At 50.4% G+C, this 27,632-nt stretch overlaps 3 protein-coding genes across 3 annotated transcripts; 2 read left to right on the top strand and 1 right to left on the bottom strand.

The window, feature by feature from the left end:
- Positions 1 to 781: 781 nt before the first annotated feature.
- Positions 782 to 6,654, top strand: gabrg1 (gamma-aminobutyric acid type A receptor subunit gamma1). Its single transcript, XM_068752027.1, has 9 exons — positions 782 to 819; positions 2,304 to 2,464; positions 2,988 to 3,055; positions 3,517 to 3,737; positions 3,963 to 4,045; positions 5,297 to 5,434; positions 5,594 to 5,746; positions 6,078 to 6,283; positions 6,370 to 6,654. The coding sequence occupies exons 1-9, from the start codon at positions 782 to 784 to the stop codon at positions 6,652 to 6,654; spliced, it is 1,353 nt and encodes a 450-aa protein (XP_068608128.1).
- A 1,319-nt stretch (positions 6,655 to 7,973) lies between these two features.
- On the bottom strand, positions 7,974 to 9,579 carry commd8 (COMM domain containing 8). Its single transcript, XM_068751807.1, has 5 exons — positions 9,523 to 9,579; positions 9,073 to 9,228; positions 8,841 to 8,993; positions 8,579 to 8,734; positions 7,974 to 8,130 (listed from the first exon to the last, which is right to left on the bottom strand). The coding sequence occupies exons 1-5, from the start codon at positions 9,565 to 9,567 to the stop codon at positions 8,110 to 8,112; spliced, it is 531 nt and encodes a 176-aa protein (XP_068607908.1). The 5' UTR covers positions 9,568 to 9,579; the 3' UTR covers positions 7,974 to 8,109.
- Positions 9,580 to 13,525: 3,946 nt separating this feature from the next.
- Positions 13,526 to 27,075, top strand: atp10d (ATPase phospholipid transporting 10D). The gene is made up of 22 exons (XM_068751806.1): positions 13,526 to 13,826; positions 13,944 to 14,138; positions 17,726 to 17,930; positions 18,594 to 18,679; positions 19,375 to 19,481; positions 19,979 to 20,110; positions 20,242 to 20,354; positions 20,842 to 21,094; positions 21,209 to 21,450; positions 22,025 to 22,216; positions 22,320 to 22,914; positions 23,011 to 23,111; positions 23,191 to 23,317; positions 23,388 to 23,572; positions 23,648 to 23,927; positions 24,041 to 24,117; positions 24,327 to 24,452; positions 24,943 to 25,134; positions 25,281 to 25,361; positions 25,438 to 25,542; positions 25,632 to 25,819; positions 26,505 to 27,075. The coding sequence occupies exons 1-22, from the start codon at positions 13,540 to 13,542 to the stop codon at positions 26,698 to 26,700; spliced, it is 4,065 nt and encodes a 1,354-aa protein (XP_068607907.1). The 5' UTR covers positions 13,526 to 13,539; the 3' UTR covers positions 26,701 to 27,075.
- Positions 27,076 to 27,632: the final 557 nt, after the last annotated feature.

The following is a 27,632-nucleotide window of genomic DNA, read 5'->3' as shown; positions in this document are numbered from 1 at the left end:
TTACAATAGCTTCAAAAAATACATTCTTTATGTCAAAAGTCAAAAGTTTCAGGGAATTTTTATTTGTATTTTTGTGACCGTCACCTGCCCTCTTGGCAGACGAGCCTGGGGGGCTGGGCCACGCCACGCCACAGTGAAACATGGAACAAGACGGTGTTAGATAAATTCATGTCTGGGTGATTTACGCATGTACACATTCTTCCAGCTGCTAATAAAACCAGCTGGAGGGGAGCTGTTTCTCTGAGAATCGAGGACGAGGCTAGCAGCAGCCACTCTCCCTTGCTGGGAGAGTCGAGGGCGCGCCTAGAGAGCAGCTCCATTCTCCCTTGCTGAAAGAAAGAATACTAGTCTCGTTTCTTGCCGCAAGTAAATGTTTATTGGGTTGAATCTTTGGGGCTTGGTTCTGATTTTCTCTCTTTTACAGTGTCACAAACCTGACAGACGGGCAGAGAGAAAGTGGAAACTGTTCAGATTTCTTTTCCCTTTCTCTTAAATGGTTAACGGTCCCTGAGATGAACGGGTTGGAGCGCAGCGTGCTGCACTGCAGATAGAGCAGAGGAGTCCGGGCAGCAACCGCAATCCTCCTCCCCCGACGTCCACTCACACACACACACACTATGGACGCACAACCTTCCATACATTCCCTCATTTATCCCTAATCCGCTGCGTTGGGAGGCGTCCCGAACGAACACGCTCGGCTGGGATTGGATCTCCGCGGACTCCGTTTAGGTCATTTCCAGCCGCGAAGGAGCGACCGGCGCGGGGCGTGCAGCACAAAGCTATGATCCGCCGGCTGCTGCTCGCTCTCCTCGCACTCTGGTGAGTACCTGCTGTGCGCATGGATGTCACGGAGCATGCATGTGTTCATCGTGATGGGTGGAGGGGGGCGCACCGCACCGTCCCGCACCGTGTGAACCGACACCTGCAGGAACCGCTGGAGCGATGTTGGCCTCAGCATTGCGGTTTCCTTTTAGCAGGATCTTATCTTTGTAGCTTTTAATAGATCAGAGTCTCACCTGGAAGACACAGACTTCTCCACTTCTCTGAATCAGAAGAAATCAACCGATCAGCTGTTCTCCAAAGGCCTGCCCTCCAGAAAGATGTGGCAATGTCATTAAAAGCTGCAGATCTGCAGAGCACACATGCAGCCAAGTCACATTGCAGCAACTCTGAGTGTTTCGAGTCATCGGATTCTTGTGATTTGTAACATGCTTCAGTAATCTCAGTAGCTCATCGCTGTTTTTGTCACAGCCTGCTGCATTTATTTGGCTCCACACTGCTCATCCGAATGAGTCCACCATAGTCAGAGACAATCCGCTCCCACTAGAGAGTCAGTCCTCTGGTAACCCTCCTTTGCAAAGCCTCCACTGGTAACCCTTCTCAGATAACCCACCACTGGTAACCCTCCTCTGATAACCCACCTCTGGTAACCCTCCTCTGGTAACCCTCCACTGGTAACCCTCCTCTGGTAACCCTCCTCTGGTAACTCTCCACTGGTAACCCTCCTCTGATAACCCACCACTGGTAACCCTCCTCTGGTAACCCTCCTTTGCAAAGCCTCCACTGGTAACCCTCCTTTGGTAACCCTCCTTTGGTAACCCTCCTCTGGTAACCCACCTCTGATAACCCACCTCTGATAACCCTCCTTTGCAAAGCCTCCACTGGTAACCCTCCTCTGATAACCCACCACTGGTAACCCTCCTTTGGTAACCCTCCTTTGGTAACCCTCCTCTGATAACCCACCTCTGATAACCCTCCTCTGGTAACCCTCCTCTGGTAACCCTCCTCTGGTAACCCTCCTCTGGTAACCCTCCTCTGGTAACCCTCCTCTGGTAACCCTCCACTACTGTGCTGTAGATCTCAGTGTATATATAGTAACAGTTGTGTGTGCCTGTAAGGACTCATCAAGAGTGTCTGTACATTTTACAAATTATAAAAAAGATGCCAAATCAGATAATGCTGCTGCCATTATCGGGAGATGTTCTAACCATTTTCTGGAGGGTTGGTGACAATGCTGCTTGCTCTTTGATTCCGACATCTTCCTCCCTTCACCTCTCCACAATGCAAATCCTCATTATCAAATGATGCGTTGTGTCCACCTTATTTTGTCATCATAAACAGGCTCATAAAGACGGAGGCTGGCTCCATATTATTCATGTCCTTTAATAAATTAGCTTAGTGATGAATGTAAGTCCTGAAATGATTGATCAAATACGGATCATACATCGCACAAAGGGTAAAATTATTATTCAAAAAATTGCCTTACATCTTACATTATAATTGTATTTTTTTGTACTCCACAGGGCAACGTTTGGACCCAGTAAAGAGGAGGAAGAGGACTATGAGGATGTTCCCATAAATAAGACCTGGGTTCTGTCCCCGCAGGTCTATGAGAGCGACGTGACTCTGATCCTAAACACGCTGCTGCAGGGCTACGACAACAAACTGCGACCCGACATCGGAGGCGAGCCAGTCCATTAGTTCAAAACGCATTTCACGTGAAGTTTGTTGCATTAAAAACAAGTGACTCAACGATAAGAGGAAGAAGATGAAATGGCTTTATATGGTTCCTAGGGGCGGAGTTAAGACGTCTAGTCTGACTGTTGGCACCAGAGCTCCTGCCACTATCTCACCGCTGCCTCAAACATCTGAAATCAGCTTTGCTACATTTGAAAATATTCCAGCAATAGCTGAAAGCTCCACTAATACCTTTGTCAAATTATAAGAGTGAATTAAAATTAGAGTTTGGACTCTTCCTTTCTGTACCGTTTGTTGGAGCATAAATATTCATGAAAACCAGAATGTGATGCTCAAATTGTGCTTTGGCCGAAATAAACGTCCTCTTTACTACCTGCTCAACCTCCAGAGATCCATCCATCCATTTTCTGGTAGACAAGACAACCTCAATCATCTCGGGACTTAAAGTTCTGGAGAGCAGGAAGCCCACTCCACCACTGAGTCATGTGATGTGCTCTGTTGTGTTTCAGTGAGGCCAACAGTGATTGAGACAGCTGTTTATGTCAACAGCATTGGACCAGTGGACCCCATCAACATGGTGAGAGCACTTATCCTATCTATCTATCAATGGATATATATACACAAACAGGTATATGTGCTGCTCCACTCTCTCTCCTCTACCCGCCACCAGTGCTACTCAGTCCTCTGCTCTCTGTCAGTTTGTCAGTGATGATTCCTACCTTCCAGCGTACCTGTCTGACCGCCTGTGTTTTGACCTCCCTGCCTGCCTCTTGGATTTTGTCTCTTCGCCTGCTCCTTATCGCCACTGCTGCCTGTCGGACTAATGATCTGGTTTCTGAAGTACTGCCTGAAATAAACTACGTTTATTGGACTCTTGGGTGCACACCGTCACCTGACCTGACAGCTTCACTCGTTCAGTGATTCTGGCTGTGTCTGTGAATATTCTTTATAAGTGACAGGCCCATCTTATATCTAAAGCCTAAAGTTCATTTTTAAAGCAATAACAACATTTCATGGAGTTGTCCGACTCTTTTGCAGGAATACACCATCGATATCTTCTTTGCCCAGACATGGTACGACAGTCGACTCAAGTTCAACAGCTCAATGCGGCTGCTCATGCTCAACAGTAACATGGTAGGCAAAATCTGGATTCCCGACACCTTCTTCAGGAATTCCCGCAAATCCGATGCCCACTGGATCACCACGCCCAACCGCCTATTGAGGCTGTGGAGAAATGGGAGAGTCATGTACACGCTGAGGTAGGACAGTTGTGCACCCAGTTTGAAGACCATTGCTTTTGTATTTTTTATATAATGCAGGTCTCTAATAGATGTTCCACGTTTGATCAAGGCGTTGCGAAACCTTTTGTCGGCATAATTAAAGCGAGAACTTGAAATACCGATGCTATGTTCAGTTACATTTGGGAGGGGGGAAAAAAACGTTGCTGAAATTTGCTTTCTCTCTCCCAATTCTGATTTTGTCAGGTTGACTATTAATGCGGAGTGTTACCTTAAGCTGCATAACTTTCCAATGGATGAGCACTCGTGTCCACTGGAGTTTTCAAGCTGTAGGTGGTCAAAAGATTTCCCGACCTCTTTCTGAACCGATCGTCTGCGACTTGCCAGGCTAGAGAGGTTCTGCGTGGGCCGCCATTGTGGCCAGGGCCTCATTCCTTCTGCTTGAGGCTGCCCACTCTAAGCCTGTACTAATCTATCATCTGCTCCACCAGTGGAGCGAGGAGGTCATCCAGTCCCATTTGATCTGACAGACTAAATTGAAAATGCACCCTGTCCTGGTATGATTCATGCTGCCTGTGTCATCCATCATTTGTTTCATGCATTTTGCATTGTGCGCTCACATTTCTTGCATACACAAGGTTGTATGATTTACTTATCCATAGTATAATACTGGATGGTGAGCGGCACGGCTGCAGATAAGAACTTTGTACAACCCCAATTCAAGTGGACAAACCGTCTCCTCCGTCTTCCACACGCGACCAAATAATCCAAAGACCGTTTCATGGACTTCAAGACAAATATCAGCTCAGGCTCGTTCACGTTTTAAAGTCATCATGAGCACAAACAATGAAAAAAAAAATTGAAACTTGATTTTATGTAAAGCCTAAAAGAGCATGTTCTGCTTCCAGCATGAATGTTCTTCCAGTTGTGCAAATAATGATCTGTTGGCCTCAAAAGCTATTTAAAAGCACTTGTCAGTATTTGAGTATTTGCTTCCCATACATGAAACTTGACTGTAGTATTTTTGTAATCTCAATTCAGTGGCCTCTTGTAAGTCGTTTTTGGAAGTCGCTTGAAGCAGAGTAGCTCGGAATATTTTCAGTGTTCGGAAAGAAGAACCCTCTTGGTGTAAAATTACATCAATCATTTTGATGTTTGTGTCAATCTACAACCAAACTTTTAGACCATTTTAAAGATTTATTTATGAAAGGACTTTTTTTTCTTTATTCACTCTTAACCTCTGGTAGAGAAATTACCTGCTGATGTTTCGCGAGAGCGCAAGCACTAGTTTATATTTGTACAAATAGATGGTAATCCCAACAAAGTATCTGCTTATCTACTATACAATGTGCAGTACTGATGACTGCATTTAAAGACTCTGCCCATTTGAGGATGTTCCATCACCCTATCCAGAGTCAAAGCCATCTTGAATGCGCCACTTTGCCTTCCCATGTTGCAACGCTCCCATGTTCTGCACATTATGTAGAATGACCGGTCTGACCCTTTGTTTTTGGATACAACGGGTGTCGGTAAGTCCACTAAAGGATCTATTGTGTGCCTCTATTATGGGCGTTCTGTAGATGGATATCCAAAGAACGAGATCATGTATCGGTGGCAGAAACGGGCCGTGGAGGTGGCAGACCAGCGGTACTGGAGGCTCTACCAGTTTGCCTTTGTGGGATTGAGGAACTCCACTGATGTGGCACAGACTCAATCAGGTGAGGGAATAAGACCAAGTCCTCTTGTCAGCTTTCACTTTTGCATGTTGCGCATCACTTTCTCATGTTTGCGCAGTCATTTGGACATCAGTCATTTCCATGGAGTAATTCGTATGATTTTTTATCTCATGTTTTCTCATCGTATCGTTGAACTTCCAGGGGAATACGTCATAATGACCATCTTTTTCGACCTGAGCCGGAGAATGGGCTACTTCACCATCCAGACCTACATTCCATGCAGTATGATTGTGGTCTTGTCCTGGGTGTCCTTCTGGATCAATAAGGATGCCGTCCCAGCGCGCACCTCGCTCGGTCAGTCGCGTTCTCATTTCACGGCTCAGTTCCCAAACGTTCCGTGTTCTTTAAAATACTCTGGTCCTTAGCGTCCGTCTCTGAAGGATTTCAGCTGGCAATGATGAGAGCGCGTCAACTGTCACTGGCAAAAACGACAAATGCGCTGCTGTGCTCCCTTCGCTGATCTAATGTCGGCAGAAAAACAATCTATTTTTTTGGACCAGCAGAGACCGAGTTACTGCAAAAAGGCAAAAAAAAAAGAAGCAAACTGACACGTAAAAGGGACAGGACAAGTATACAGATAAGTATACAGGCAGAGTATCTGATGAGGACGTCTTCACCTCCCCAGGCATCACCACAGTCCTCACCATGACAACGCTCAGCACCATCTCCAGGAAGTCCCTGCCCAAGGTTTCCTACGTCACCGCCATGGACCTCTTTGTCTCCGTCTGCTTCATCTTCACCTTCGCTGCCCTCATGGAGTACGGCACTCTGCACTACTTCACCAGCAACAGGCAGACCAAGAAAGAGCGAGTCAGCGGCGACGCCCACCAGGTACCGACGGCGGCCTCATCGTTTGAAGTGAGCGACTTTCCTTCCCACTCTTGCGACACATGCGTGTGCTCTCCTCCATTTCGAAGCAGAGAGCATCCGGCAAGGTGGTGAATGTTCGCCGCGGAGCATCGCTGCTGCAGGTGAACGACATCGTGCCCTATCGTGAGGAGAGTGACGACCTTTACGAGTGTTTGGAAGGAAAAGACTGCGCGAGCTTCTTCTGCTGCTTTGATGACCTCCGCTCAGGTGCCTGGCGGGAAAACAGGATGCATGTCCGGGTTTCCAAGATTGACTCTTACGCCCGAATATTTTTCCCAACTGCTTTTGGTCTTTTCAATCTGGTTTATTGGATAGGCTATCTGTACCTGTGAAAGCAGTACCAATGGAGAGATATGGCAGAAAACACAGCAGGACTCAAAAGAGAATATCCTAATGTGCTTTTCTCATTTATTGTGTGACGCTAAGGCCACGTTCAGACATTTGTTTGGCGAGTTTGTTCGCATTTCCATTTAAACGCAACTTGTACGTGACCCCCGGTGTGAACTTCATACGACCCAAAGGTGTCCCGCAGGCGCAGAAGAGCATCCGCCGACGTCGCATGCAGCGTGTGACGCTCCGCGTTTGTGGAGCATCACTACTACCCTTTGATCTCTTTTTCCTCATTCATTGATTCCTCTAAATACTTCTTCCATCTTCCTACACACTGCTGGCCTCCGTCAACACCTTCCCATCTCTATCCTTCATCACTCCCACATCTGTCTCTCTCTCTGTCCAGCCTGTGCAGATCCGTCTCTCCCTCTTTACCATCTAACCTGGCATACAGGTCATCATTTGACCTCTGTTTGACCTTTGACTTGCGTCTCATCTCCCTGTACTCCTGTTTACTCTGTTCTGTCCTCTCAATGTTCCACATTATATGATTTATGAAAACAGGCACGAATCCAAAGTAAGAATAAAAGAACCAAAAGTTCCAACTGAATAAAAGCGCCTGTTTAAAAAGGCGAGAGGGAACAGTATCCGAGGAGCAGACAGCGAGGACAGATATTGGCGAAAGGTTGTCAAAAACAGCCGGGCAAATGGGAAGGTAGGAGGAACCAGGCTGAACAGACGGAATAGAGCGCAGAGACTCTCAATCAATAAGTTGAGGAAATGATGACACAGCGCGGGGAGCAGGAACGCACGGGTTCACCAAACGAGAGCCTTCTGTGAACGTTGCTTCAGGTGAGGAGTGAGAGGCAAGTGGTGTCCGCAGCTTTCACCGCTTGACGACGCAGAGTAATGCAAACACCCAACTGGGGCTCAGTCGGTCGAGGACGTCGTCCAGTGATCAGTAAATCAGCGGTTCGAATCCCAGCTCCGACTGTCCGCATGTCGAAGTGTCCTTGGGCAAGACGCTGAACCCCAAACCGCTCCCAGAGCTGTAGCATCGGCCGCTCTGTAGCTCCCCGTCTTCCCGCTGTGACGGTAGCTTCTGCTAACGGAACGCCAGGCCACCATGTTGCTTCTTGGTCAGGCCTCGTCTTGCACGAGGGACTTGGGCCTCGTTTGACATCGATATACTGAACTCAGTTTTTGGGGGGGATAGAAACAGACCATGTTGAAATGTCAGATCGAAAAGCAAAAGCCTCATTTACTCTGACGTGTCCATGAAATAAACACTGCATGACAAAATAAGTACTGCTCATTCATGAAGACAAAAGGACAGATTTAATAAAATAATCATTTTCATGCATCCGACACGGAATATCAACGCAGAGATGAGCCGACACCCACGAAACGGAATGAACTCGCAGGCTTTCCTTGAACTGTAGTCAAAGGTCTTTGCATTATTTCAGCTGCAGCATCACCTGCAAGACAAACAGGAGGGTAAAAGTTGTAGTTTTATGCTATTAATGTTCAATCTAAACCATTTAAAGCACGATGGACTTTAGGTTTTCACGGCGTTTGTTTGTTAGCAGGATTACGGAAAAACCGCTGGAGGGATCTTGACGGGGGAAAAAAGATCTGAAGATGGGTCCAATTTAGATCCGGTTAGATCTTGAGAGTCTGGATTTTCACTTATAATTGTTAAATGACTCCAATCCATGACTGGAATTTAAGTTTTTTTATTTTACTTTTCAAACCTGGATTTGGTACAAAACGTTCCTGTTGGTGGATTCCACACGCAATGCTTCCCGTTTGTATAACTTTATTAAAACTCGGGCTGTGAACAGGAACCGGACCAGAAGCTTCACGCAACCTTCAAGCGTTCCCCTCCCTCCTGACAAAATGAACTAAAGGCAAAGCAGCGTCTACCTTATTGGCTGCCTCCAGTGAGCCGACGAGGACGTTCAACTCCTCTCGGTCCATCTCCACCCGGGCAGAGCGGGGGGCGCCGTTCTGCCTCACATCCAGACAGAGGCTGAGCAGGGGAGTGTGGAGAGCGGAGATCTTATCGCTGGACAGAGCCAACTGGAGCGAGAGGATGGGAGCAGCAGCAGCAGGTAACCCAGAGAGAGAGAGTGTGCGTGTGCGTGTGTGTGTGTGTGTGTGTGCGTGTGGATTGCTAGGGTTCTACCTTGAGCTGCCAGTCGATGTCCTGCAGAGCAGCCGAGGACATGAAGGCGGTTCTTCGTAACAGAGCGCAGCGGATGTCGCCCCGTCGGGCTCTCAGCACACTCAGCACAGCCTCGGCGTGGCTGCGGCCCAGATCCGATAGTCCCACCTGCACCTGCAAGCGAAGCCGTAACTACGGCGACCGAGTCAAACAGAAACGCCCGGTGATTCCCGACGGCAGCCGGCGGTCTCACCTCCTCATCCGAGCTGTTGTTCCCCACCGCCGAGCGGAACAGGACCTCCAGGGAGTTCAGCACCTCCCGCCACTCCTCCAGGCTCCAGGAGGCGCTATAATCTCCCCTGAGGGGGGGCTCCCTCCCACAGAGTCCGTCCACCACCCCGTGGCACAGCTGCAACGCAGAGAACGCAAAGGATTGCCATTTGGTTTTGCTTTTTTTTTTTTTATTCTATGACATTTGCTCACAATACTCCGACCCCCCCCCCCCCCCCCCCGGGTCTTATTCAGGAAATGATGTTTAATGGCAAGACACATATTTGAACTTGAAGTGTGCTCTAGTTTTTGAATGGTTTGACAATGAAACGCCGATCAATGCCGCGCGCCCCCGTGGAAGAGTTTGCGCGTGCCCGACACTCAGGACGCCGAGTCCGCGTCGTCGTGCGTGCGTTCTGTCTCGGTTACTTACTTTTCCACAGTCCTCGACGGACAACCTGCCGAGCCAAACCTCCATCTTTTCATTTGGTTCCGCCCACCGATCAGCTGACCGGAGTCACGTGGCTGGAAGTCGCTGCGCTCACGTGACGTTCGCGTTATTCTTTCGTCTCAGGCCATCCCAGCTGTTCGTGCTCGTTGCGCAGGCCGGACGCGGAGCGGCGCGTAACGCGGCGCAGAACGCTGCGTAAAAGTTCTGCGCGCTCGGTGCGACCTTGGTCGCTGCGAGAACTCCAGGTCCCGTTAAAGTGCGCGCGTCATGTCGGCACCGCGGAGGAGACGGTGAACGTGAGGCCCGGCCGGCTGTCATAGGAACCGGCGCCGGGAGGCGTCGCTCCTCGGTGGACGCAGACAAAAGGAAGCGGAAGGTCTCGGCGTGGAGCTGCTGCTTCCGCGAAACGTCCCGCTCCCCGTTGCGGCGTCAATGTCTGGGAGGTCATCGGTGTACCGACGGTGACGTCACCGACCAGTCTGCGTGCGGAACCGGTGAGTGGAACCGCCACGGCTCATTGATTCCAAGTGAACCCGGTCCGGTCCGGTCCGGTCCGCCGCTTTAACGCATCATCCCGGTGCCTGTCGCCATGCAGTCAGCCTTTATGCGTCACAGAGCGGTGTGCCTCAGGGATTTGATTCAGGCCCCTTTCTGTTTGCAATAGCTGCACCTTTACAACGATGCTGCTCTTTCTAAATGAATGTTAGAAATCTTGTCTCGCACGTCCCTCTTGTCTTACATGTCCCTTAAACCATTGTCTTGCATGTCCCTTAAATGTTGTAGAAAGTGTGTAGAACTGCTGTAAACCAAATTGCCCTCCGAGGGACGAAACAATAAAAGTGAAGTGAACTGAAAACGTGTCTCCTTGTCAACCAGTGTAAACGCTTGTTGTTGTTTACTCGTTAACTCTCTGGATGTTTCGTTCCTCCACAAGACAGCATCATAAGACCTGATAATTGTCCTTGCTCTGTCCTGTTTGAGTGTTTTTAAAAGATGAACTTCACCCATGTGTGTAATCAGTATGGTATTTTGGCCATATTTAGGACCGGACCGCATCCAAACCATCTTGGATGTTTATATAGCTCAAACAAAATAAGAAATAAATAGTATGCTTCTGCTTGGGAGGCTATTGCGATCTGCCGAGAGCGCTCGACCCCTGTGTGACGTCACACATCGGGAGAGCATTTGCCCGTGGCTGACACTGAGACCTGGACTTCTGACGTAGACGCTGTTCTTATTCAGTTCCCTGTATTGTTCTGACATTTCCAAACCTGAATTACTTGTTAACGGCAGTCCTTTCCCGGCGCTGTGCTAACAAAGAAGGGCCGATAATGCATGATCCTGCAAGCATTAAAGCAGAACACGGAACTCCAGGGCTTTTTTTTTACTGCTATAGCAGTAAGTGTCATCGCTTTGTGTGTTGCAACTGCTGTTAATGCTAACTTCCCAGAGACAATTCCACCAATCACTTTCTTTGCAGCACCAGAAATAGATCCGTAAGATGCGATGGACGAGGTCCGAAGAGAAGAATCCTACTTTATTGATTTGCCTTATAGTAGTTCTGATTTTGGGGAGAGACGATATCTGGATGCTGGATTGACGTGATTAAATCACGTCAAAAGCGGGAATTGTGAGAATAATCACGATAAAATGAAGCAAAGCCTCCCGAACCCTGTTGGCTAATCGATTTGAGTATTGCTTTTTCAGATTCCTTCCACATGGATTTAACCAGTAATTCATAATACGGAGGATGGAGCTGCCAGGGAACAGGGCTAGAGGATGACCCAGGAGAAGATACATGGACGTAGTGAGGGAGGACGATGCAAAGGACGGGGTGAAGTGGAGAACGTTGGGTTGCTGTGGCGACCCCTCACGGGACAAGCCGAGAGTATTGTAGTAGTGCCAGTAGTCAAGCGCTATTTTAATTTTAGGTAATGCAGTGAATAATATTGATCGTGTCTTGCCGTTACGTTGTCGACCTGCAATCACTGAGGAGACCAGTTGGAAATGTGCTGCAGTTTTGAGGACAGATTCTGAAACATGAAGGAAACGTCCTCATTAACCCTTTACTGCCGTATTGTCTGAATGACAGACCGAACCACAGACAATACTGCACACACACATCTCAGTGGTAAATGGACACACTCAAGATGATGTCTGGGTTTAGGCCAGCGTCCTTTGGTTGTGTAGCTCTTTATCCTGCAGCCATGAGGCCGGCCAGAAAGCTTCAGCTTCACTTCCAGTGTCTGTAATATATTTGCTCAGTAAAATCTGTTTCCAGAAGGAAAGTGCGAGCGCGACTCCTAAAGTTCCCGCCCTTCAATCGCACAATGTTCTTGCGATTGTATTGGCAATAAAGTAATTCCTAAGTATAATGACAATTACATAATCGATAATTGTAAGATCAATCAAATAATCATTAAGTGGCGATTAAACAATGCTAAGTAACTTTGACCTACAGGGACGGTAGTAGGAAAATAACTGTCTGCAAAGGTGTGATAAGATGAAAAAAACAATGTTGCTAGACAGGAAGTACGCTTCAACGAAAGACCCTCGTATGCAGCTAAGTTTTGTGGTAAAGGTTCATGGACTGCATCTCCGTATTGATACTTAGAATTTATGACTTCCTCCCATATTGTTACTTAGAATTTCCCTTGTACAACACCTGTTTCCTGTTCTAAGAATGAAAGAATGGGTGCCTATATAAGCAAGATGTTTTCACTCTTCTTTGCTTCACTCAGCCAACTGTTCTACTTGGATGACTGAAGCCCCGAGGCCTTGGTAAAATAATTAAAGACCAATCTTACATAATCATGTGTCTTTATTATACAATTATTCAAAGTAACAGAAAACTGCCAACACACGATACTGTGCAGAGATAAAAGTGGGCGTTTCCCTTCCTCTTTGTTGGCACGGCAGTTGAATTGTGTGCCGCCGTTTGTTTGTCCTTCTTGGTGATCGGTCTGAGCGATGATTCAGGCTCCAACATTTAACAATGTAAACACAACTGCAAAGCTTTGCAGCTTTTGAAGTTCCAGCATACAAATGTAATAAGGTATCGCAGTACAAAAAAACCTACTACTACTGCAGTTTATAGTTGTAAACAGTGGGTGGATGCAGAGTGTTTGAAGCCTGACCGAACGGGTTTGTCTTCGCTCGTTCATCTTGAAGACGACGCAACCACATTAAAAGAATGTGTCGGATCAATAGAAATGGAAGCCGTTGATTTCCTGTCATTGGCTGCTGAGAAAATGTCGTCTGTAAGTTTTAAACGGTCGTAGCCGAATGATTTGGTCAAACGTTTGATTGGAATTGGGCCGGGATGTTGTGTATTTTGAGATAATTCAATAATTGTTCATAGTTTTTCCCAAATATGTTTTGTACAAGGGATTGAACTCGGTGATCGAGAGGTCGGCGGTTCGAATCCCGGCTGCCGCACTGTCGTTGTGCCCTTGGGCCAGACCCTTTGCCCATATCGCCTGGGTGGTTGTGGTCTGCCCCAGGGCAGCTGGTTCTGCAATCGTAGTTCACCACCACCAAGTACGGCGTAAATGAATACTGCAATGTAAAGCATCGTTGATGCCAGAAAAGTGCTCTATAAAACCATAATCTGACTTCTGATCAGATTAGCGGGCTCGTGCGTGGCTCCGGGCAAAATCTAACTGGCAAGATCAATTCCAATATGCTGTTGGTGTTTCATTCAGTAGGATAACATCAGGCTACGCTGGTCTGAGAAACCGAACGTATTTGCTCAAAGACTCTTTTCGTTTTGTCTTACTTGTTAGTTCGGACTTCGCTACCCAAACATTTATTGGTAAGGTAATTGGTTTTGCCGGATTAATGGCAGCGGAGCCTCATGAGGAGTACCGTTGATTGGGCTTAATGGATAGCACGAGAACAAATGAAGAATGGCGACCGATGTGCTTTTCTCTCTCTCTCTCTCTCTCCAGGGTGGCCATGGCGTGACTCCTCGCGGCTTAGCCGGAGCCTCCTCTGTAGATGGAGCGCCTCCACTGGGTGCAGCACCGCCTCCGGCAGCTGCTGGAGGGAGACTCGGGGAGAGGCTGGTACTCTGCCCCCGATGGCTTCCCGAACAAAAGCTCACCCGAGGCCCACAGCTCCCCGCGGAAGGTCTCTGGGAAGCGGAGACTGGTGTTTGCCCACCACGGTCCTCACCAAGAGGAGTACGAGGCCGTCTCCAGAAACTTTAAGGGCAATGCCATCCGCACCACCAAGTACAGCTTGCTGACTTTCATCCCCATGAACCTCTTCCAGCAGTTCCACAGGTCGGCTTTTCAATTGTGGAAGTAGCACGAGAGGAATTCTACAAACAAACTACTGAGCTGTAGTTCTGCAGGCTCTTGGCTGTACACTAATTTGTTGCTCTGGTTCCGACTTTGCAGGGCTGCCAACCTCTACTTCCTGTTCCTGGCGTTACTAAACTGGGTGCCGGTTGTTGGCGCCTTTCAGAAGGAAATAACCATGATACCGCTGCTCGTGGTTCTCGCCGTCATCGCTGTCAAGGATGCCCTGGAAGACTACAGGCGCTACTTGTTTGACAAGAAGGTCAACAACAATACGGTGCACGTGTTTTGTGGGTGAGCGAACCTTTATTAACTTGATTAATCTCCGGTCAGGGGGATGGAGTCTGCGCCCTGCTGATGAGGTTAGTGTAGATGGGTTTTTTGGCATGACGTTTTTACCATCATGGGCTGCAGCCTCCTGTCAGACAGAAGAGTCTCCTGAATTTCCTGGCCAGGATGGTTGCTATCTTGGAGGGTCTTGACGATGTGAGATCCTAAAGGGACACTGAGTTCTGTGATCTAAATATAAAAATGTATATTACTTGTCTAAAATAACATTTTGTACCTTTGCTGTTCAAGCTGAAGTCTGGTCTGATACAAGTTTACCTAATTTTAAAGGGATTGTGATTGATGGTAATAAAATGACTTCATACTGAGCTTCATGAGATGTGTGTGGATACAAAGTGGCAATAACAAGCATTCGGATCTGGATGAAATGTACAGGGAATCTTACCAGGAACAGATCCTGGATTCTGGATCAGTTGGAAATCTTCGTTAGCATTGCAGTCAATGGAGCTTCAAAATGTGTTCCTCAATATCACGGTTGATTATTGACTGATATTTATTGAATTTGACACAGTCACGTAGGGTGGGGGTCTCTATCCCACCACCTGATTTCATCCGGAATGGATCCGGAATGTGGTCGGGGGAAAAATTACATTTCAACATTGAAATTTATGGATTCAAAAATCAGTTAAAATACACATCAACTCTGATTCACTTTTACTTTTCATGGTTGGTGTATAAAGATACCAAGAACAATCTAGAACCTTTTGATGATGATCCAGATCACCGTGTGGACGGTGTACATCCAGTTCGGAGGGGAACGAGCTGCTTGGAGGAGGTCTGTGCTCTCAGAGTGCTTTTCTAGTTTTTCTTTTCTTTTAGTTTTCAAGAAAAATAATTACTATAAAACTAAATCCCACAGAAACACACGACTCCTTCAGAGTGGAAAAGTCTACAGATTCGTCTGATTTCTGAAGTTCACTTTACTAAAGATTGTTCTAGAGAGGCCAACAGGTCCGTGGAATTCAAATGGTTGAAGGAATACCTTACATCTTGTATATTTAACCACCAGGATAGTTCCTCTTTGAAAACGTTCCTCTCACACCGGGACTCTTTGTCTTTGAGGATTCGAGGAAAGGTTCTGAATCCGTGTGTCCTCGCGCTGAAGGCGTGAATCGATGGCGGTGTCGTTCCACGCCTTCCTCCGATGACACAATCGGAGCGAGCTGTAAAACTTGGACCTTGACTTTCCTTACAGCCGGAGCTCCCTTGAGAGGAGTGTCGGATCCGGCGGGGAAGACTCGTCCCCACCTGCAGCTCCAGTCGACGCGGAGGGGAAGAGCCAACGGTAACTTAAAATGAGCAGGAAGTGTGCAGGAGAAAAGCGGCAGTAGAGGAAGACTTGCTGGTGGGCAAGCGTGAACCTGCGGGCAGAACCGGATCCACTGGAACGGTGGACTCATGATTAGCTTGGACCGGGCCTTCGGCTTTCGTCCTGGTGCCGAGCTTCGGACTGTGGTACCTTCCTCTTCCTCGGCGTTCGACGACGAGCTGAGGCAACTGCTGAAGCTCTATGAGAGCAACAGCGTTCGGACGACGAAGTACTCTGTCCTGTCCTTCCTGCCGAAGAACCTGTTCGAGCAGCTTCATCGCCTCGCCAATGCCTACTTCATCTTCCTCGTTGCTCTCAATTTCGTCCCCGTGGTGGGGGCCTTCCAGCCGGAGATTTCCGTGGTTCCCATCGCGCTGGTGCTGACGGCGACCGCTCTGAAGGACATCTGGGAAGACTACCGGAGGTACGAGTCGGATCGGGTGACGAACGGCCGTCGGTGCCACGTTTACAGAAGGTGGGTTCAAGGACGCTCTCTGGTCTGCGTGACGGCTGGTCGTCGGCCGTCGGTCGTTCCAACCAACGTGTCAAATTGCACGTCGAGTTCTGCTAGAAAGTTCCGTGTGCAGTTTTCCTGCTGTCGGTCGTACTCGTGCAACGACGTGTAATGGAACGTCTGGAAAAGCAAACGTGCACTTTGAACCCCCGTAATTCATCCATTCATCCTCCATCATAAAACACAACGTCGATGGAAACGATGACTTCAACTCTTCGGATAATTAAAACGCACAATCAAAGCTTGCTCATTCTTAATGTCTAATCTACATAAAGTGGATTTATTTGACAAAAGTCAGCAGGAAATGCTGGTTCCACCTTCCAGGAATGTCGTCACCCTTTCCTGGGGGAAAGTTTAGCGACACGCCGCTGGACAATGTCCCGTCCTTGCTAGTAATTCCGGACTACCGTATTCCATCATTGCCTGGAAATGCTGCTGCAGTGCACTGTGGGTAATAATTAACCTCTGACTGCATCTTAAAGGAGCAGTTAGTCCAAAAAGGGAAGTCCTGTCTATTTACCGCGTGAAAAGTTAACTGAAGTTCTTGTTTGATGCTTCACAGCAAAATCCGAAAGACGATGAGGACGAGTTTGACAGCCGACGAATACAACCAAAAACAGAGAGATCAGACCTCCACCAAGCAGCTCAGTCTCCCTATATCCAGATTTACACCCTAAATAATGCCCCTACATTTGATATAATTATTAGTTTAGAAGCTATTCACGAAAAGCTCACGGTTTCTTCTGAATCTAGATCCAGAGTTTACAACAAATCCGTTTGTCCACTACTAATCCCACCGTGTCTTGTTGAAGGCAGCAGAAACGGAACCTCCTTTGTGAGGTAATAAGAGAGATATTAATGAAAGGGTCCAAAATAGGGTTGGGGGGGGGGGGATGATTTGTATTGATACACGATTTTGCAGTAGTGAAGGATTGATTCATTTGAGGGTAAGACTTTAGAGGATATCGGATATCAGATTATTGTATCTGCATATAGTTTTAATTAAAGTGCATTTTTCCACAACTTTCCAAATGTACGTTCGTGCGTGAAGACGTCTCCCGCGGTGGACAAACATCCGTCGATAGTCAACTGAGATATTGAGGAATACATTTGGAATGTTGAAGCTCCATTGACTGCAATGTTAACGAAAATGTCAAAGTGGTCCAGAATCCGGGATTTCTTCTGGATCATCACCAAAATGTAATCATCTGTTCCTGGAAACGTTCCCAACATCTCCTGCACATTTGTCCGTCTGTAACTGTTTGAGACCAGAAATGTGTTCCATGTTCCTGATCTGCTGTTTCAACATGTAACCGTGGACCCACAAAACATCTGGACCCACGAAACATCTGGCCCAGAGTCGTCCTAATGTCCTAACGGCTCCCATGTTGTCTTTTACACCGTTACCAGTTGTGGAAACAGCCATAATCGTCCTTTTGAGCCCTTCCTGGTTCTACCTCCGTGTGAAATATCATCCGAACGGCTTTGAGTTTTTTTTTTTTTTTAAGACCTTAGAAAATATTCTGAACACGAGGATTCAGGACGCGCGTCGTCGTTTAGTTCATCCATCAATGGTTGCAAGTTGCTCCTCCTTTTCTCCTCCCCTTCCTTCTCTTCCGAGGCCGGCGTCTGCTCTCTGATTATTGATAGGGTGGCATGTACAGTCTTTAATAATGGCTACTAAAAGCTTCCTTTCGTGTCGTCCCGTAGCGAGCAGAACGCCTACGCCGAGCGGCGCTGGAAAGACGTGCGAGTCGGAGACTTTGTGCGTCTGTCCTGCAATGAAATCATCCCGGCTGACATGCTGCTGCTGCATTCCTCCGACCCCCGTGGGGTGTGCTACATCGACACCGCTAACCTGGATGGAGAGACCAACCTGAAGCAGAGACAGGTGGTTCTGGATCTCCCGCTGCAGGTGATGATGATAAATGACGCGGGGTCGGTGCCTTTATGTTGCAGGGGCCGTGGGCGGCCGCGTTCCAACTGCAACCTGATCTCAGGTCGATTTGTCCACTCCCGTTACCCGGCCGTCAAACCGGTTGATCCGCAGTAGCAGATTACAACTTGATTAAGGTTCTGATTGTGTTGCGTCGTCGCCTGAAATGAATTCATCCTGCTACGAGGCCGCAGCTTCCTGGACGGAGGTTCGGCTCAGTCTTCCCTGGAAACCGGCGATATCCATGCGTCGTTCAACAATGTGTTCCCTGCAGAACGCGCCTGAGAGACCCTTTAAAGGCCTTCGCAGGTGTTTTTGGGTGAATTGGCTGGTTAGCATGTAGCACCAGGGCTGCACAATATTCTAATTCCCTGAGACACTGAATTTTGGAATTTCATTAGTTGTCGGTTATAATCGTCCAAATTAAAAGACATGAACATTTGAAATGCATCGGTTTGTGTTTAATGAATGAATATAATATACAAATATACAAGGCATTACTGAAATAAATCTGATATTCAAATCATAAGACCAGCGGCTGTGTACAGCGATGCACTAGTGTAGCCATGTCGTGTACATTTGTATCTCAGTCGTGTGTGTGTGTGTGTGCGTGTGTGTGTGTGTGTGCGTGTTGTCCTCCAGGGAGGAGACATGACCCTGGAGAGCTTCCATAGTCGTATTGAATGTGAGAAGCCCAACAACGACCTGAACAGGTTCCGAGGCTACATGTGAGTTCCTCTTCGTCTTTCAGGGATCACACACACAATGTTTTCAGTCTCATTCTTAAACTCCACATTTATATTAGTTAATATTAGTTAACTATATATTAGTTAATGCATAACTTTGCTCAGTTTGTGAATGTCCATAAATGACGGCCTCTTTTGATGGATCCATTTCAACGTGCTGACTTTGTGTTACTGGTTTGTTTTGTTCATGCAAAGTATTTTATAAAATATTAAGTCTCTTAAATGCAGAGTCACAGAAGGATAATCCTCATTAATCAAACCAGAATATTTTGTTAATTGTATCTTGAGTCTAGAATTGTGTCCACTCGAGACGAGTCCCGTTTCTCTCTCGTGCGCGCTGGTTCTCATGAGCCTGAATTCCCCTTTGAGCTGCAGTCTCTGTTAATATTTTGTGATGCCTATTTTAATGCAACTTTAGATTAACTTTTTCATTTCATACTTTGTCAGTCTTAAAGTCGCCTGGTGAAAATTCGTACAATTTCTCAGACTGAAGTCGATGATGTACAAAATAAAGATTTGTATTTAATATCCTGCAGCTCTACACACACTGCGTTTTTCTGTCCTGGATAATTCAGCCGTCCTCTGGGACATTTTAAAGACGTAATGTGACCCCTCTTCTGACTAGCCTTTCGAAGCGCTACCCTTTTGCTTACCCGCCTGTGCCTGCCGGTTGACAGGGAGCACCCCAATGGCGTTCGCGTGGGCCTCCATAACAGCAACCTGCTGCTGAGGAGCTGCACCGTCCGCAACACCGAGACCGTGGTGGGCATCGTCGTTTACGCAGGCAAGTCCTCACCGCTGCTCGGCTCTCAGTAGGAGGACGGTTGACAGTCGCGTCCAGTCTGGTGCTAATCGGGTTGGAAATCCGTAGGTTGTTGGTTTGAAAAGCCAAACTGAAGTCGATTATCAGCTTTCTTGGCGGAGCAGGGTGGGAGTGGCGTTCTCCGGAGGCTCTGTAGGTTCAATGTGGACTTCAGAGACTTCAAAGCGCCGGGGAGACCCGGTTTAATGCAGTTCACGCCGACGCGATCAAAGCTGTTCAACGCCTCAACGGGTGGAAGATTAGAACCCTGGCTTGACTGAGGGAGATGCTCGCCTACCTCGTCTACCTCTCGTCCCGTGTCTCCGAGCAGGGGGCGAGAGGTGGGACGTTGTGCCGCCTTTGAACGGGCCGTTACCTTGTCATCAACAATGGGTGTAGAATCTTTCCCTGCATCGTTTCGGACGCCGTGACGGAGGCGGGTCAGTGCCTCCGTGTTTCTGAAGCGTGGCTCTTCTCAGGCCATGAGACTAAAGCCATGATGAACAACAGCGGGCCGAGGTACAAGCGCAGCCAGCTGGAGAAGCACCTGAACGCGGACGTCCTGTGGTGCGTCCTGCTGCTCATCGCCATGTGTCTCACTGCCTCGATAGGTGAGTGACGCCACACGCACCTCACAACGCAGCAGACGAAGGGTCAGACCAGCGTCTTCATCGGAGCCTGACCAGCCCAAAAAGGGCCGCTTGGGTCTGCTAGTGAGTGATGAGAAGTTCTGGTGTTCCAGGTCACGGCCTCTGGCTGAAGAACCTCCGGGACCCGCTCTTTGAGCCTGATGGGGACATGTCTCCGGCCCTGGGCGGGTTCTTAGTCTTCTGGACTATGATCATTGTGTTGCAGGTATAGTGTCCACAGATTCTATACTAGATCAGTACCAACTGTGTCCACAGATTCTATACTAGATCAGCTACCGACTGTGTCCACAGATTCTATACTAGATCAGTACCAACTGTGTCCACAGATTCTATACTAGATCAGCTACCGACTGTGTCCACAGATTCTATACTAGATCAGTACCGACTGTGTCCACAGATTCTATACTAGATCAGTTACCGACTGTGTCCACAGATTCTATAGTAGATCAGCTACCGACTGTGTCCACAGATTCTATACTAGATCAGTACCGACTGTGTCCACGTATTCTATAGTAGATCAGCTACCGACTGTGTCCACAGATTCTATACTAGATCAGTTACCGACTGTGTCCACAGATTCTATACTAGATCAGTACCGACTGTGTCCACAGATTCTATACTAGATCAGCTACCGACTGTGTCCACGTATTCTATAGTAGATCAGTACTGACTGTGTCCACGTATTCTACCAGGTGCTGATCCCCATCTCGCTCTACGTGTCCATCGAGATCGTGAAACTGGGCCAGATCTACTTCATCCACAACGACTTGGCTCTGTACAACGAGCAGCTCGACTCCAGAATCCAGTGCCGGGCCTTGAACATCACCGAAGACCTGGGCCGGATCCAGTTCCTGTTCTCCGATAAGACGGGGACTCTGACGGAGAACAAGATGGTGTTCCGGCGCTGCAGCATCTTCGGGATTGAGTATCCGCATGAGGAAAACGGTAAAGACGGCGAGCTAGCCGGATCAAATGGGACAGCTGGAGACTGAGACGGGAGCAGGGGACATGTCCCGGGGGGGGAGAAATGAATGCCTGCGTCCCGTCTCTGTGTGGCAGCTCACAGGCTGAAGGTGTACGAGGAAGAGGAGGAGGAGGAGGAGAAGAACGAGGTGGCCGGTCGCTCGGTGACGCTGAGGTCTGGCTGCAGCCGCAAGTCGCTGAGCTGTCGCTCTCTCAGCTGCAACCGCAGCTCTGTGTCGCTGAACACGCTCACCGGCGAGGACGAGGACGGGGACGGGGACGAGGACCGGCTGTCCAACCACGTCCAGCCCAGGACCAGCGCCTTCAGCAGCCGCGTGGTACGACGCGCACACACACTCGGATACACACACACACACACGGACAGACACAGACACACACACACACAGACACACACACAGACACACACCTAAACACACTCAGATACACACACACACACACACACACACAGACACACACACACTCAGATACACACTCAGATACACAGACACACACACACACACACAGACACACACACACAGACACACACACACACACACTCAGATACACACTCAGATACACAGACACACACACACACACACTCAGATACACACACACACACACACACTCAGATACACACTCAGATACACAGACACACACACACACACACTCAGATACACACTCAGATACACAGACACACACACACACACACTCAGATACACACACACACACACACACACATGCACACACACACACATGCGTTCCAATAAAAACAGGACAATAACTTTAAAACAGGAAATGAATGTTCTATTGAGACTGCTGGGTCAGCATTAGAAACCTGCTAGCTGTAGAATGGGGGGGGGGGGGGGGGCTCCTTTCTCTACCCACCGCTGCGTCTCCTCCGTCTCTGATCAGGCGAAGGAGGTGACGCCTGATCCCGAGCTGGTGAAGAAGTTGAGCCGGCTCTGCCCCCCCGGGCCCCCATCCAGCGCCGGCCCCCCCGGGTCTCCATCCAGCCTGGAGCTCGCCTACATCACGGACTTCTTCTTGGCGCTGGCCATCTGTAACAGCGTGGTGGTGTCATCGCCGAGCCAGCCCCGGCACGCGGTGAGGAGGGGAGACATTCCTCCGGGGGCCCCCACCAGAAGGGCCCCCCCCCCCCACCAGACTGTCCAGACTGCACCTTCTGAGCCGAGTCTCTTCCCTGCAGGTTCCTGAAACACGGACGCCTCTGAAGCTGATGCTGCAGCGCTTGAGCTTCTCTCCGTTCTCAGCCCCCTCCCCCCCCCAGGTGAAGGGCAGCCCCCGAAGCTTCGCCACCAGGCTGTTTTCCAGAGGGAAGAGCGGCGCGTTGGCGGCCCCGCCGCTGGACGGCTCCGAGGCGTGTGAAGACGGCAAGCTGGACACCTCCAGCCTCGGACAGGAAGTGGACCCGCCTCCCGGAGGGGAGGGAGGAGTTGCCGGAGCGATGGGTGAAGACGCTAAGGACGGGGGGGGCGTGGAGGATTTACCCGGAGCAGACGCTGAGGATGAGCTGCTGTACGAAGCCGAGAGTCCAGATGAGGCGGCGCTGGTTCACGCCGCCCACGCCTACCGCTGCACCCTTAGGGGGCGCTCTGCAGAGAGCCTGGTGGTGGATCTCCCGGGAGTCGGCTCCCTGGCCGTGCAGCTGCTCCACGTCCTTCCCTTCGACTCCAACAGGAAGAGGATGTCGGTGGTGGTCCGGCACCCGCTCTCGGGCCGCGTGGTGCTCTACACCAAGGGGGCCGACTCCGTCATCATGGACCTGAGCCGGGCGCCGAAGGGTAAGTGTCCCGGCGGAGAGTCGGGACATCGCGCGCCCCCCGACTGCCAAAGTGAGTCGTGGTGATCAGAGGGTTGTGCGGCTGTTTTTGGTTCAGAGCCACACGGCGAGCTCGACGGCCGCATCCGAGAACGGACCCAGACGCACCTGGACGGCTACGCCAGAGACGGGCTTCGCACGCTCTGCATTGCTAAGAAGGTTTGGACGTCATCATCATCATCGTCATCACACGGCGGCGCAGCATCAATGAATAACGCGCCTCCTGTGGGTGGAGCAGGTTCTGCAGGAGGAGGAGTACGAGGTGTGGATGAAGAGGCAGCTGCTGGCGGAGAGCAGCATCGAGAACAGAGAGGAGCTGCTGCTGGACTCGGCTCTGAGGCTGGAGACCGACCTCACCCTGCTGGGTAGGACGGCCGGCGCTCGGGTCGCCGGCGTCCGCCGGGAGGGACTCACCGAGGCTTTTTGGGTGTTCAGGTACCACGGGGATTTTAGACCGGCTGCAGGAGGAGGTTCCAGAGACCATCGAGGCTCTCCAGCGGGCGGGGGTCAAGGTCTGGGTCCTCACCGGGGACAAAAGGGAGACGGCCGTCAACATCGCCTACGCCTGCAAACTCCTGCGTCCCGGCGACGAGCTGCTGACGGCCAGCTGTGGAAGCAAGGTGCGTGGCAGCGGCGTTGAACTGGGGGGGGGGGGGGGGGGGGCTCACGCTAATGACCGGGACTCTTTCCGCCAGGACGCGTGTGCGTCGCTGCTCGAGGAGCTCAGGGTGAAGGTGCAGCGAGACGAAGACGCGGCGGCTGCAGGGGGGGGTCCCGGGGGGGGCTCTTCAGCATTCGTCCTGGTCATAAACGGAGCCACGCTGGACTGGGCCCTTCAGAAGGACCTGAAGAGCGACTTCCTGGAGCTGAGCTGCAGGTGCAAGGCGGTCATCTGCTGCAGGTCCACCCCCCTGCAGAAGAGCCAGGTGGTCCGCCTGATCCGGGACGAGCTCGGTGTCATGACCCTGGCCGTGGGTAAGAACCCCGAGTCACTCAAAGGTTACGTGACGGGGGGGGGGGGGGGGGGGGGCACCTGAGATGAGGGAGACGGTTTGCAGAAGTCATGCGAGTTGTTTCTGTGCGTTGAGGTGACGGAGCCAACGACGTGAGCATGATCCAGGTGGCTGACGTGGGCATCGGGATATCTGGCCAGGAGGGCATGCAGGCGAGTGACCCCCCCCCCCTCCCCCCCCCCCCCCGACGACGCTACTGGCTGCGAGAAGACGCTCGTCTGTCCTACTGTAGAAGACGAGAAGGTCCACGTGTTCCGGCGGCAGCAGGAGCGACGCGGCAGAGCTGGCGGCCCCAGCCTTGCCCCCCCCCCTAACCCTAACCCCCCCCGGGGTGCTGATGTTGTTTTTTTGTGCCCCTCAGGCCGTGATGTCCAGCGACTTCGCCATCTCCAGGTTCAAACACCTCACGAAGCTGCTCCTGGTCCACGGACGCTGGTGCTACTCTCGCCTGGAAAGCATGATCTTCTACTTCATTTACAAGAACGTGGTGAGAGTTCAGAGACGCCGTCGTCCAGGGACGCCGTCGTCCAGGGACGCGACCGTTCAGAGACACCATCGTCCAGGGACGCGACCGTCCAGAGACGCCGTAGTCCAGGGACGCGACCGTTCAGAGACGCCGTCGTCCAGGGACGCGACCGTCCAGAGACGCCGTCGTTCAGGGACGCGACCGTTCAGAGACGCCGTCGTCCAGGGACGCGACCGTTCAGAGACACCATCGTCCAGGGACGCGACCGTCCAGAGACGCCGTCGTCCAGAGACGCCGTCGTCCAGGGACGCCGTCGTCCAGGGACGCGACCGTCCTGAGACGCGACCGTCCTGAGACGCGACCGTTCAGGGACGCCATCGCCCTGAGACGCGACCGTCCTGACGTCGTGCAGTTCGTCGTGGCGTCGCTGCTCGCAGAGCGCCCCGGGTCGCCGGCGCCGCCTCACCGCTGTCTCCGTGTCTCCGTGTCTCCGTGTCCGTCTCTCCCGTAGATGTACGTCAACCTTCTGTTCTGGTATCAGTTTTTCTGTGGCTTCTCCGGAAGCGTCATGATCAACTCATGGGTTCTCATCCTCTTCAACCTGGTCTTCACCTCCGTCCCTCCCCTCGTCTACGGCGTGCTGGACCGGGACGTGCCCGCCGAGACGCTGGTGGAGCTACCGGAACTCTACCGAAACCGCAAGGTGCCTGAATTCGAGATGAATTGAGTTGTTACTGACTTTGGTTTCCCAAAGTGAAGCTCGGCTTCCCAGAAGACGTGGCCTTTGAAATGATCTGTTCGCATTTCACCGGCTAAACGTTACCCGGAGAAAACCTCTGCCCTCTGCAGGTACACCTTCCCTCCGTGTTCTGGATCACAGTCCTGGATGCGTTTTACCAAAGTCTCGTCTGCTTCTTCGTGCCTTACTTTGTGAGTATCTCATCGTTCCGCTTGTTTTCCAACCCGTCAATAGTCCCCGACCCGAGCCCGGTTCCGTCTGTGTCAGGCTCTCGCAGGGTCGGACGTGGGCGAGCTGTCCCTCGGGTCTCCCATCAACGCCTCGGCGCTCCTCGTCATCCTGCTGCACCAAGTTATTGAGAGCCACACTCTGGTCAGAGGCGCTGCGACGCTGCATGTCGCATGTCGCATGCATAGAAACCGGCTACGCGACAACGCCAACTCTTCTCTTCTGTCCTGCAGACGTGGATTCATGCGCTGGTGATGCTGCTCAGCGGGGCTTCCTACTTCGGCTTCGTGCTGCTCTTCGGTTTGCTCTGCGTCACCTGCAGCCCCCCCACCAACCCGCTGGGGGTGGAAAACTTGCTGATGTCCCAGCCCCTCTTCTACGCCATTTGCACTCTCACTGCTGTGATGGCTCTGTTACCAAGGTAACACCTAGTAGTGGGTACCGTCGCATTGGGCAGGTGGGGTGTCTTGAACAAGAAAAAGAAAGTGGTGAGGACAGCCATGATGGACGGCTTAGAGACAGTGGTGAGGACAGCCATGATGGACGGCTTAGAGACAGTGGCTCTGAGGAGAAGACAGGAGGCGGAGCTAGAAGTGGAGGAGATGAAGATGCTGAGGTTCTTCTTGGGAGTGACCAGGTTGGACAGGATTAGAAATGAGACAATAAGAGGGACAGTGAAGGTTAGACGTTTTGGAGACAAGGTCAGAGAGACCAGACTTTGATGGTTTGGACATGTCCAGAGGAGAGACAGGGACTATATCAGTAGAAGGATGCTGAGGATGGAACTGCCAGGGAACAGGGCTAGAGGACAACCCAGGAGAAGAGACATGGACGTAGTGAGGGAGGACATGAGAGTGGCTGGTGTTGGGGAGGACGATGCGAAGGACAGGGTGAAGTGGAGAACGTTGGGTTGCTGTGGCGACCCCCTCAGGGGACAAGAAGAGAGTCCAGTAGTCATAGTCACACATACAGGGCAGGCTGCATGTGGTCGTCCAGCTCTGAGGACGTACCGTCCTCGTCATGGAAGACGACCTGCTCCGGGTCAAATGGATGAATGAATGAATGGATGAATGAATGAATGAAACTCACGCTGCCTCCCTCTGCAGGCTGCTGGTTCGAGCCGTCTGCAACACTTTACACGCACCTGCTGCCCTGAGATCAGCTCAGACCGGCAAAGTGGATTCAGAGAAGTCCTGGAGGAGGACGCTGCGCTGGAACCGGAGTCGCTCCGGAGTCGGCGGGATCCCAGTGTGCACCCACAACCCGGGCCTGGGGCCCAGCACGGCCCCCGCCCTGTCGTGACCCTCCATCCACCTGCAGTCCGTTAGTCGTGGCTCTATATGAGAACCGCTATGGATGAGACCGGTTCATGCTAGCCGGGGGGGGGGGGCACAGAGTCTCGTTCTTATTCGTGTCACAACTAGATCAAACCTCGTCTGGCTTCTGTTGTTGCAGTTAAACCTCTACGGAATGAAACTTTTATTCTCACGGTTTCCTCTTCGTTGTTGTTTATCGTACGTCCGTGTTTTGTTCAACCACTAAATCAGGATTAAATTTGTAATGACTGAAACGATCTTGGGCTTGTGTGTCACTGTTTGTGTGTGTCACTGTTTGTGTGTGTGACTGTTTGTGTGTGTGACTGTTTGTGCGTGTGACTGTTTGTGTGTGTGACTGTTTGTGTGTCACTGTTTGTGTGTGTGACTGTGTGTGTCACTGTTTGTGTGTGTGACTGTTTGTGTGTGTGCCTGTTTGTGTGTGTCACTGTTTGTGTGTGTGCCTGTTTATGTGTGTCACTGTTTGTGTGTGTGACTGTTTGCAGAAGTATGTGTGATAAAGACGGGTTCATGCTGGTGCTGTTAATTTAATTAATGGGAAATAATCCAGCATCGGGGGGGTCCAGCATTAAAGGGAAATAATCCAGGGTCAAGGGGAAATCATCCAGCGTCAAGGGGAAATATTCCAGCATTAAAGGGAAATAATCCAGGGTCAAGGGGAAGTAATCCAGAATCGAGGGAAATGAAGCAACAATTTCTGAAAACCCACCGGAGTCAGAATATTGGTTTCCTATTTATAAAGAACAAAGAACGTAATCTCAAGTGTTACTGTAGATTATCTTTTGCTATTTTTCCGTTGAATAATTCCTTCCTCTAATCTTTGGGTAATCGTGAAGTGTGTTTTTTTTGGTTGTGAAATCCATTCTGTTCGCCCTTCGGGGGTGGGGGGGGTGGGGACTC

The sequence above is a fragment of the Brachionichthys hirsutus genome, chromosome 18 (genome assembly GCF_040956055.1).
Source record: "Brachionichthys hirsutus isolate HB-005 chromosome 18, CSIRO-AGI_Bhir_v1, whole genome shotgun sequence".
NCBI classification, from domain to species: domain Eukaryota; kingdom Metazoa; phylum Chordata; class Actinopteri; order Lophiiformes; family Brachionichthyidae; genus Brachionichthys; species Brachionichthys hirsutus.
This window is presented reverse-complemented; position numbering and strand designations above follow the sequence as displayed.